Genomic DNA, 12,278 nt, shown 5'->3' on the forward strand with positions numbered 1-12,278 from the left:
CGTTGAGGGCTGCCTGAAACTTTGGCCCTTGCCACGAAACTTGCTCGACGCATTGGAGGACTCACAAGAGCAAGGAGCACATTGGAGATTATTGGACTGTGGAGACCAATGTCGACCCATTGGTTCCACGTATTTCACATGCTCCAAGAACTTTCACATCTTGATAGTTTGGGTAAGTACATGTAGCATATCTATAAGGCCTCAGAGGTTGGGTGCAGCACACATGGTGGTAGTTCCGACATGCCGGTCACCCAAAGCCTTGGCATGAACGACATCTCGCCTACTTGATGAGGGTTGTGACAGGAGAAGAGTAATCTTCTCGGACCACTGCTCTTATGTTCATGTAGAATATGGTGGTCTTAGGGGACACCCCAATGCTTGTACTAAAAAACTCCTAAGTAATATAACATTCCCTAAAAGGAAAAAAAGGGGGGAGGGGGGTGTTTCCGGTCCAGTGTGGTGTCTTATGTTATTTCTTTTGCTGTAATGCGTATGTATGAATGGTTTACAAATTTGTAAGACGGTTCAAAAGGAATTTTTCTTCACTAGTTTATAAGGGTTAAGCTTTACGGCAAGCCATTCAGACTCACATGTACGAGTACAAGTAGTTCATCGTGAAAAGGCAGTTCCAGCCGTAGAGGCCTTGCGGATAGAGCTACCAGACAAGGATTGTCGGTTGCAGAATCTACAAGCGGACCAAGATATTAAGAAGCTTGTGGAGTCATGCAGAGGAAGAGAATTTCATGGACCATGCCAGGCAGATGGAATATAAGGCTCGTTCTTTGGCTTTTTCCTATTTGGCCAAGACGGTTGAGATCTTCAAGGACCATGATTTAGAGTATCTTTTCAAGAAGCCAATGCGACCGAATCCTTCGGGAGCTCCAAGGGACAAGGTTAGACCTACAGCTTACCCAGGGGAGGCTTCTGCAGTTTCTTGATATGAGTCTTTGATCCTGAAATCTCATACCAGAGATACCAGCCTAGTGAAGACACTCCTCCATGTGATGATGATCATGATTAGGCTCATCATGCATATAAAGATACTCATTATTCCCACAAGGAAAAGAGGAAAGCAGAAAAGGAGGTCTCTTCTTCCAAGAAGAAGACCAAGGACTTCAAATCTACAGAATTGACAGTCAAGTTTGAGAACCTCATGGACGAAATTGACACCAATAAAGCTTTGGCTTTCCTTTCTCAGTTTGAGATAGCCTTTTTGCCATGAGGAGTATTCAGAGAAGTCAAAGCTCTGATTTGAGGCTATGCACATAAAGGGAAACGCAAGTAATTGGTGGTTGGCAGAAAGGCTTTCCGGAAACACTCCAATCACTTGAAAAGACTTCACGCCAAAGTTCCATGCTCAGTTTTTGCCTCCGGATCCTTGGGTCAGGTGGTACGATTCTCAGACCTAGTGGTCAAGTTGTAGGACTCCCAGACTAGTATTAGACGAGGAGTCATGGATGCCCAGAACTATGCAACCCCAAGGCGTGTGGAGTGACTTGTTTGTTCACATGTTTATGTGTTGGCTTTGAGCAGGAAGACTCCATTAAAAATATTGTAAATAATTTGCACCTTGTAAATCTCACTTTGTAAGTGACATGGGCGGGCACATCTATTTTAAAGCTCACACGTGCCACTTCATTAAATTGTGGGCATCCCTTTATTTTATTTCATTGAGCTTAAAGGGTTGTATCCTTGTAATGCGGGGGTATAGCTTTATTTAATAAAAACACAGAAAAGCACTCTCATTTTTTATCCCCCACAAAAACCACAATGTACAATTATATGTGGGCTTGGTCCCTAGTAAAAGTATCAACAAATACTTCTAGCACTTCAGTCCCATCGTCACCATTATCATTAACAAAGAGATGCCATCCTGCCGCTGTCCACACCTCTGTACAACTGTTGTATTGCTGACATCATCACCTGTGCCTTCTGCGCAAGTTGTCAGTACATCGCCAAGGTGCTGCCATACACTGCCAAGCCATACCGCCGTGCAGCCCGTATTGCTACCCACAGGTGACAGGACATACAGTGGCCATTTTACTGCCGTACCTGCCGCTGGTTACTCTCGTGCACTGTACCTGCTACTGGCGGTTGACATTCAGCCATCTCCCTGGTGTCCGTACATGGCACTCTTACATCCATACAGCCATCCTCGTGAGGAGACTCACTGGGGACTGCCTAAAACTTTGGTCCTTGCCCGGAGAATTGTTGAACACGTCCGGGAGCGAGGAGCACGTTGGGAGGTCATTGGACTCTAGAGACCGGGGTAGTCCTGTTGGTTCCAAGTATTTCACATGTCCCAAGAACTTTCTTGTCTCGGATAGTACATATGGCATATCGGCTGTAAGGCCTCGGAGGTTGGGTGTGGTACACATGGTGGTAGCTCCACCGTGCCAGTCACCTAGAGCCTTGGCATGAACGCTCTATCACCTTCTCCATGAGGAGATGAGGGTTGTGACAAGTGAAGAGTAATCTTCACAATTCACTGCTTTTATATTTGCTTTTATGTTCATGTGAAAACTAGAAAACTCCAGAGTAATATAACATTACCTAGGGGGGGGTTGGCCATTCCGGTCCAGTGTGGTGTCTTTATCTCATTATGCTATTTCTTTTGTTGTAATATGTGTGTATGAATGGTTTACAGATTTGACATTTCGTCTTAATCCCTGTTTAATAAATGAGTTCAATTCCTTAAAAACCCCAATTGGGTTACACAAACTTACATAGTTATGGGATATGGAGAAACAGAATGTCATTTTGAGATGGCTAAAACTAGGAAATGCTACATCAACAAGGGGAGACGAAAAAAAAAAAAAAGAGGGAGGGGGGAGGGGGAGAAGAATAATAGGACAAACACACATATATGTACAAAAATACAAAAGTAAATAAAAGGAGCATAGGGGGAAGGAGATTCATGAAAAGAAAGAACAAATGAAAAGCTCATATGAAAATACATAAGTAAATAAAAGGAGCATAGGGGAAAGGAGATGTAAGAATTCACAATAACGGAAGCAAGATCAACACAATACAAAGCACTCAATTGTCGAAAGAAGTGGAGAGTTAACAAAATTACTGCTTGCAAAAACTTGATTACTAATTGATGGCGTCCGCCCAACCGTGTGGTCCAAGTAAGGAGCTTTGATGGCGATCTAGACAAACTATGGACACAACTGTGGTCCAAGTAAGGAGCTTTGATGGCGATCTAGACAAACTATGGACACACAATGTCTTGCTTACAAGAGTGCTTCAACACAATGGCCTCAATGATAAACTAAGGCTGCCAAACTAGTCTATATATAGTACCCAAGGTCGGCATGGGCGTAGGTTGGCCACGTTGGCCAACCCACAATTTGGTCCAAAATGACCAACCAACCACATCATCCGACTGGGACGATATTAGACTACAACAATGTCCTATGAGGAACTTTGTGTAGCTCCCATAGCCATCTGAGACCGTCTGGACCTTCAAACCGGTCCCGCAACCCGAGAACAGTGTGTCCTTGATTTGATGTCCAACACTCACTATTGCAGTCACATTGCCCCCACAAGCATACATCCCACTTGGCAGAGTACATACGCTATCTCCTAACCACCTAGCCACACTTGCCTACCATCTAGGAGCTCTCGATGGGAACTGCCAAGTGCCCGTGTGCTCACCACAACGGCTACTCCTCATAAAGGAAGCCTTGTTGGTATTTTAGGGTTAGGGTTAGGATTCAGCTATGGTGACAAAAACAGTGCAGCACCCATGGTTGAGTGAAAGAGAGTACAAGACAATGATTGCACAAAACTCAAGTGCTATATTGATGTGATGTTATCATATGAAAGTACAAGGAGTGAGTACATTTTTATAGCCCGTGGAGTTATGTTTTGATTAAGTCACACTCACATGGAGTTGACACACGGCACTACTGTTGACATCATTGCTTAGGTCAAACCACATAAGATATCTAGATATTATGTGCCCCTCTAAGAGATGGTTCACACACAAATACACAAACACTTACTAAGAGGCTGTTTAGATGCCGACAACATTTGTATTGGGATTTAAGGCTTGTTTTCCACACCCTCCTCAAGTGTTATCCTAGTACATACTTCCTTGGATTAATCTAAGCCTATGACTTAGTTTCATTGGAATGTTATGAGTGATGCAATCCTTCATGAACTCATGGTAGTCAACCCACAAGACTATATAACTATTAACTCCATTATGCATAGTATGGACAACATCCCCACTAACGTCATCAGTGCCCAATAGTGGGTGTAGAACTCTGTATCAAGATATTCTCTCACACACGCACTCCCCCCCCACACACACACACACATAAGAGCATATATTCACACAAAGCCCTTCATACTGAGTTTCTGTCAAACCTTCGGAGATGCAAGGCAGACTCAACCAACTTCTTTGTTGTTGAGGGCTTTTAGAAAGCCCACTCTACTTCGAACTCTGCAAAGTTTGCTTCTTCTTTGCCATCTTCTTCCTCCTAGGTGATATTTGCTTGTGCTTTGTGATTGCAGTTATTTTCATGGTGATTTGTCTTACCGCAGTGCTTGCATGGCTTCTTTGAAAAACAAGTGCTTGGTCCTACCATAGATAGTGCACTTTTTACCTTGAAGTTCTACTTCTTTGTGTAGAAGGAGTTGTCCCCTCCTATTGCTCTAGCTTTGAACTTCCTTTCTTCTTCCTTGAAGGAGTTTCAGTACTTTCAGGGTGAGTGTCGGGAGATTATTTAGTGTGGTGAGGGTACCATAGGGTTCTTCCGGCATGGACTTGATAAGCACAACTACGGCCACATCTTCCTCCACTTTAGCTTTTACTGCTACAAGCTGGAGGGACTTCATCTTTGTAGGCATATGCTCACTTATGGTAGTGCTATGTGTGAACAGGGCTTAACCAAGGGCACTTTTTCCCATGTGGTTTTTCCCCTTGGACATCAAGTGTGAAAGGACACTCTAACATATAATATTTTGTACTTCTATATTATATGGATGTGGCACACATGCAATGGTTGACTTGCATTTTGTGGATACCACACTTTTGGCTCTCTCTCTCTCTCTCTCTCTCATTTCTGTGTGTGAGCTTCTCTACCCTGCACCTAACCCTAATGTGCAGGTTTGTGTGTGTGAGTGTGTGAGTCCAACACCCAACATTTGGTATCAGAGCAGGGAGTTGGGAGCTGGCCCTAATATTCTGTTGCTGGAAAATTCCGTCCACAGGCTACCAAATTCCGTCGCCTGCATTTTTCCGTCCGTCGAATTCCGTCGCCGCTGTGTTTCCGTCCGTCGGAGCTCAGCCGTCCGGCCGCCAGAGACAGGCGGCACTAGTGGGGAGCCCACCACCTCCGCCCAGCTCCCGGGCGGCACTTCCTCTGCAGCCGGCGACCCGCCACCAGCGCCGCCCAGCTCCGTCACGCATCTGGGCACCCTCACCGTCAGCGCTTCATCCGGTCGACCAGAGGCAGGTGCTCGTGTCCGGCCGTCGCCCGACGCCGGCCTGTTCGCCGTTCCTGTTCCGTTTCCACGGTGCCCGCATCCTGCTTCGTTCGAGCCGGATACACTCGCGGCCACCCTCCTTGCACGTCCGTCTGCTGTTCACCGCCAGCGACCTCAACACCTGCCGCCAGCGCCTCATCGCCTCTCGCTCGCCTGACACCACCGTGCCCAGCAGCGCCCAGCGCTCCCTACGGCCTCCGTGCTCGCCTTGCTCTGAGCGCCCGACTCCGCCTGCCCTGTCGCCTCTGCTGTTCGCACCAGCCGCCTAGTTAGCGCCCGTCTGCTTTTCTCCCCATCGGCTACCCACAGCCATCGTAACGGCTCACGCCTGCTCGCAAGTCGACTCCAGCTGCTTCCGCCTGCTGCTCGCTGGGACCCGACAGCTGCACAACGTCCGCCTCGGCTGCCCACACCATCCGCCTTCTCCACCTGCAACGACTCCCTCCAACGTCTCCACCTGCAACGACTGGCCACTTGCAACGACTTCCTCCATCGCCCAAGTTCTTTTTCAATTTGTCTGCTCCAAGCCTGCTGCCCTTGCCTGAAGGTATTTCTCTGTACAATTTTTTTATCAAACCCAAATGCAAAATCTGCAGCCATTGCAGTGCAGGTCATATGCCGATTTTGCAGACAATGAATGCTGTGCAAGTCAGATTGAAAGGAAAATTGCAGGTGCAATTTGGGGATTTCTCCATTTCAGGACAAATTGAAAAAATTGGGCAGCCTGCAATTTGGGGGTTTTCGAAATTGAGGTCAAAATCAGCAAATTGAACCTCTCTCATTTGCAGAAATTTGGGGGTTTTCAAAATTGAGGTCAAAATCAGCAAATTGAACCTCTTTCACTTGCAGAAATTTGGGGCTTTTGTGAAAATTGGCCAATTAGATGCACATTGAAGCGATTGGAGTGCATAAAAATTGGGGATTTTCAGATTGGAGCATGTAATTGGGCATTACAGCTGCGATTTGTCGCGTATGTATACACATTGTGTGTAATTGGACAATTTGGTGCAGGTTTACACTTGCTTTGGTTTGCAGGCATACATTTGCACAGGACATTTGGTTGCCTGGCAGTGCACATTGGTGCTTGGTTTGCTTGCCGTTATACTTTGTTGACATGGCACAGAATGCTACAGATGTATTTGGTGTGCTCACCCAGGAGGACAAGCTGGATGGATCTAGCTACTCCCTTTGGAGTTTTATGATCCGTAATTTGCTGGTAGCCAAAGGGCTTTGGGGCATCGTGTGTCGCCCACATACCATTCAGCCAGCCACGCCTCAAAGGGGAGGTGCTCAAAGAGCTCCTCATATAGATCCTGCTCCCACACAAGAGTAGAAGAGATGGGACTCTAGAGATGCACAGGCCATGTCATTGATAGCCCTTTCAGTCAAAAGGACTATTATTCCGCACATTCGTTCATGCAAGACATCGAAGCTTGCATGGGACACATTGGAAGCAATGTATCAGGTACGCAACGAGGCAAGAGTTGCCTACTTGAAGAGGCAATTGGATCTTCTTTCTATGGATGAGGGTGACTCCATGGCAGATCATCTCACCAAAGTGAAAGATTTGCAGGAACAATTGCTCAACATTGATGAGGTTATCCCAGACAGACAGATGGTCACCAACACTCTTCATTCTTTACCGCCTTCCTACTTGGGCTTTCACACCTCTCTCAACCTCTCAATGAGAGGAGGTGGTGATCCCGTCACTTTTGAAGAGCTCGTGGGTTTACTCTTGCAGGAAGAGCAAACAAGAGCAAACTTATCGAGCAACCGTGGTGGAGAAAAGGCATTTACAGCCAAGGATAAGGGTAAAGCAAAGAGCTTTAAGCATGGGGGACAACAGTCTAGCAAGGCTGGTCATGGACAGCCCTCTTCTAGTGGTGAAAAGTCTGACAAAGGGGATGCAAACAAGCCCAAAAAGAAGGGCAAATGTCACTACTGCCATAAGCCTGGACACTACATCAGTGAATGTAGGAAAAGGATTGCAAAAGAGAAAAAGAAAGAAGCAGGCAATGCGGTAGCAGACTCTTCGGATGACAAAACACAGCAATCAGCTAATGTAATCCAGGAAGAGTACACTTTTTTGGTCACATGCACTAGTGACACACCAAGTGCTTCGGACACTGATATGTCTTGCATTGCATCTGACAGACAGAATGCATCATGGTATTTTGATAGTGGTGCTTCGAGCCACATCACTTCATGCAAAGATGTATTTCAGCACTTGGTTTATGCTTCAAATGGCCGCACTGTATCATGTGCAGATCATACCACATATCCAGTAAAGGGAATTGGTAATGTCATACTTATTGCAGCCAATGGTGCCAATATATGTATGAAAAATGTATTGTATGTTCCAGGAATAAAGAAAAATCTGCTCTCCGTCTCAGCCATAAACGACCAAGGTTTAAAGGTTTAATTTGAAGATGGGAAGTGTTTGGTAAAAGACCCATCAAAGGGTTATGAAATAGTCACTTCTGGAACACGATACAAAGGCTTGTATAAGCTGGACAGCTATGACAAGCGCACTTATGATGCAAATACAGTGGCTGCCCACACTCCTGCTATGCATGATGCAGAGCTATGGCATGCTCGTTTTGGGCATGTAAATTTTCAGAGTTTGATGCTTTTGCAGAAGCATCATATGGTTGATAATATGCCGCCTCTTGAGTCTCCACCAAGACATGTATGTGAGGGGTGTATTTTGGGAAAGATGCAACGAAAACCATTCCCCAAAGATGGAGCTGTTAGAGCTGAAAGTAAATTACAGCTCATACATAGTGATGTATGTGGTCCAATGCAGTGTGTCTTTGTTGAGCAAATCCATGCACAGCCCAGGCACAAAGCATTGGCAAGCAGTCAAACGCACTTTTCGATATCTTAAGGGTACCCTGGATTTTGGTTTTTTTTATCCCGGGGGGGCAGCTTGCAGCTTTATGCATACAGTGATTCAGATTGGGCTAGTGATTATGATACCAGGCAATCCACCAGTGGGAATTGTTTTTTTCTTGGCAGCTCATGCATATCTTGGTTGAGTAAAAAGCAACCCATTGTTGCTACATCTACTTATGAGGCTGAGTACAGGGCAGTCTTTACAGCTACAGTAGATTGTGTATGGTTGAGGAGACTATTGGCTGATCTTCGTGAGTGTCAGCAGACACCCACCACCATTCTCACTGATAGCCAGAGTGCTATGGCCATGGCACGAAATCCAGTATTTCATGCGCGTACCAAGCACATAGAGATTCATTATCACTATGTCAGAGAGAGGCTACATGCAGGGGAGATCAGTTTATCTTATTGCCCTACACAGGATAATGTTGCAGATCTATTCACAAAGGCTTTACCTCGAGAAAAGTTTGAAGCTTTCCGCAAAGCTTTGGGCTTACTCTCATACTGAGAGTGTTCTGCTACCCTTGTACAGGTTCACACTTCCACTACAGGGGGGATTTGTAGGCATATGCTCACTTATGGTAGTGCTATGTGTGAACAGGGCTTAACCAAGGGCACTTTTTCCCATGTGGTTTTTCCCCTTGGACATCAAGTGTGAAAGGACACTCTAACATATAATATTTTGTACTTCTATATTATATGGATGTGGCAACATGCAAGGGTTGACTTGCATTTTGTGGATACCACACTTTTGGCTCTCTCTCTCTCTCTCTCTCTCTCTCATTTCTGTGTGTGAGCTTCTCTACCCTGCACCTAACCCTAATGTGCAGGTTTGTGTGTGTGAGTGTGTGAGTCCAACACCCAACAATCTTATTCACATGAGCGTCGAAGCTCTCATGTGACTGCATCATGAGTCCATAGAACTCAATCTACAGGGAAACCTTGGAGTTCTTTTCCTGCGCTCCGAAGAACTTGTCCAACATCTCATATGCTTCCTTAGAAAGAAGTCGAGAGATTTGCTACACGATATATGAAGTTATTGGACAACCCTAAAACTATCAACCCACCCCCACCCCCCACAAAAGAAACAATTGTTCAAAATCTAAAGAAAGGTCGAGTTTTGCTAAAGACAAGATCTCAGAAACCAACTGTGTTTTCTGCTACTCATCCCTCTATTTTTTCCTTTGAGGCTTATCAGCAAAGCAACCACCATATTCTATTTCAGTGTTTCACTGAAGCTGAAAATGATGACCTCATGTCCTTGTTCGGCTAACTATTGAAGGCAGAAATCGTGCTCTTATTCTGCCTCCCCTACTTAAATCTGAGCAGAAAGTTGTACGGGCCTAATCTAGAAAGTACATTTTCTTTTGCAAGTTGTGAATAACTTGGTGAGTTCAAAATTAGTTGCCACCAGGTGGATTTTGCGAGAGGTATCCTTGCCTGCAGAGAATCCACTATTACATGCTATCCTGCAATAATATATTACATAATTGATTAAAAAAAGTATTATTGCTATGCTGCAATAATACTTTTTTATCAATTATGTAAAAGTAATCAATTGTAAATGACCCGTTTTACAATTTGTATCAAAATTCTGCTCAAAAGATTACACTTTAATTTCTGAATCCCAAATATGTAAAGGATAACACTTGCTGCTCAACATACTTCAACGAAGTCCCCAGTGAGTTGGTCTACCAGTAATCCACTCAAGTTTGTAGCCCAACGGCATGAATTTAAATCTAACCACCGGTAAAGAACAATTTCTAGTGAAAAAGATTAATACTCTGGCCTGTATCTTTGGCTAGCCACAATCGCACCATGGCTTGTCAAGTGTGGTGGCCTAGCAAGGAACAGAAGATGAAAGATGGATGCCAACTTCTTGTGGCTGAAACCAAACCGTAAGTAGCATGGAAAGGGCTTAGTGCAAGTCTCGGCTGACTTTGATAGAATAGATACTCTTCACCCATGGCCTCTCAGGCCAAATCAGAAGCAATGAGATAAAACGTGCAATAAAATGCGGTTGGCCACTAGAAAAACCATTGCTTTCAACAACCACCAAAAAAATAAAAAAAACTCAGCATACCCATTTGATATTCCACCTTATCTATTCTACTTATACTACCCATTGTCCACCTAGTCGCCCACAAAGAACACTACTTGTAAACACGTGCTTCTAAAGACTACATCTCATCTCAAGCACTCGGGCAAGGTACAGATTACAACAACTGACTAAACATACAATTAGTGTGCTCTTAAACGTGTCTCGATAAAGTTCCTGATGTTGCTGTAAAATGTTTGTTAGCACATAGATGACACAATTCCTCCCCCGTGGAGTATTTATCATGTGGAAATCTTTCTAGGGGATAAAAGGAAGCTTGGCTTACCAATTAAGTACTACCAGACTTCCAAGGCCAGCAACGGCTGATGAACAAGATGTGGCAGCAGACATCAGATGTGGGTTTCTAGATGGCTTAAATATTGCCTCTCCATGAGATAGAAAGTTTTACATGCACATTGGTTCTTCTGCACTCTGGAAATCCAAATGAAATTTTGAATTGACATCACCAGCCTAAACAGAAGATAAACATTCAGACACTGGTCATGCCCATTAACTGCTCTAAAGTTGTCTTTACACGATCCTGCAGCCCACAGCACAACTCTGTTTAAAGCAATCTTTGGGAGAGAAAAAGATGATACAAAAAGAGAGTCAAAGGGCACATGGATGCTAACCTTCACATCGAGGCAAGGATCATCCACCATTTTCAGCAGCTGTTGCTCTATACCAGTATCTCGGAGCCTTGCTACACGAGTCACAGCACCGGAACTATCAGGATAGCTTAGATTCATGACACACCAAACTGCAGCAACTCGAAGCTGTGGATTGCTCATGTCTTGCAAAAATCTCAATATAGGGGAAGGACTGCAGCCTCCTGGCAAAATAGGTGCCACAAAACTCATAACAGCTTCCTTGTGGGACTCATTACCAGCAGCAATATTGCTCAAGACATAAACCCCCTGTCTCAGCATCCAACCAAAGATCAAAAAGAAACAATCCATGAGTCAAATGAAGAAAATATCCCATGGCTTTGCAAGTTTACACAGTGATAATTGCAGCAGCACAGAGGCAAGTTTAAAACCTGAGTGCAGACTTCCGGTCTTGAGGCAAGACGAAGTTGCTTTTCCACAGCAGTCAGAATAGCACTATCTTCAGCAAACACTTGCTGTACAGAATCCACACTGCCATACACAAGATTCCGCACAAAAGCCAAAGCTTGCTCCTCAACCATCTCCTCTGAATCTAGTTACAATGCACACTAAATGTCAGACCTGCCAGCTACCATTCCAATTAAAACATTACAAATCTTCAAATCTATGATCTTTTCAAGGATTTTCTACCATGTTGAGAAACATTGCTTAAATCCAACAAGATGGGAATTAAAAGGAATAACGTCTATTCATAGCCATATAACCAGCAACACACTCATTTAGGGGTTCTTAGTTCATGACCTTTAGACTTTATCTCTCTAGTTCTTGATATTCTCTCTCTACTTCTAGGAGAGATGTGATGTACAAACCTACTTTGCATAATCAAAGGATGAGAATGCTTTTACCTTGTCTACTGTGTCATCATTGCATAGAACATTAGGGGTATGTTAATGCCAAGCCACTTAACCCTAATCCCGAGAAGGTCCAAAACCCTAATTTTGGCTAAACCTTAATCTGCCCCCCTACACCTCCCTTTATGGCTTTTTCAGTAACAAGAATGGCAAGGGATGCAACACCCTACCGTTTTCATTTGGCGATCCTTCAAAACAGTTATGCTCTATTTAGGCCCAAACCACTGGTGCTTCTTGCAAGATCTTTTCAATCTTAGGCTGGAGGTG

The 12,278-nt window shown here is 44.5% G+C and overlaps 1 protein-coding gene across 18 annotated transcripts in view; it reads right to left on the reverse strand.

The window, feature by feature from the left end:
• The window catches only part of LOC147617756 (uncharacterized), a 130,705-nt gene that overhangs the window by 93,315 nt on the left and 25,112 nt on the right, over window positions 1-12,278 (reverse strand). For 12 of the 18 annotated variants that reach the window (XM_086776000.1, XM_086776001.1, XM_086775999.1 and 9 more), the window contains exons 6-8: window positions 11,532-11,692; window positions 11,125-11,409; window positions 10,779-11,033 (exon numbers count right to left, since the gene is read on the reverse strand). In XM_086776000.1, coding sequence (XP_086632126.1) covers window positions 10,983-11,033; window positions 11,125-11,409; window positions 11,532-11,692 — 497 coding nt within the window. In that variant the 3' untranslated portion in view covers window positions 10,779-10,982. The remainder of the gene's footprint in view (window positions 1-10,778; window positions 11,034-11,124; window positions 11,410-11,531; window positions 11,693-12,278) is intronic. The other 6 variants (XM_086776002.1, XM_086776006.1, XM_086776007.1 and 3 more) reach the window with 1 other exon arrangement.

Source organism: Cibotium barometz, chromosome 36 (assembly GCF_041138505.1).
Source record: "Cibotium barometz isolate CiBa-2024 chromosome 36, ASM4113850v1, whole genome shotgun sequence".
NCBI lineage: Eukaryota > Viridiplantae > Streptophyta > Polypodiopsida > Cyatheales > Cibotiaceae > Cibotium > Cibotium barometz.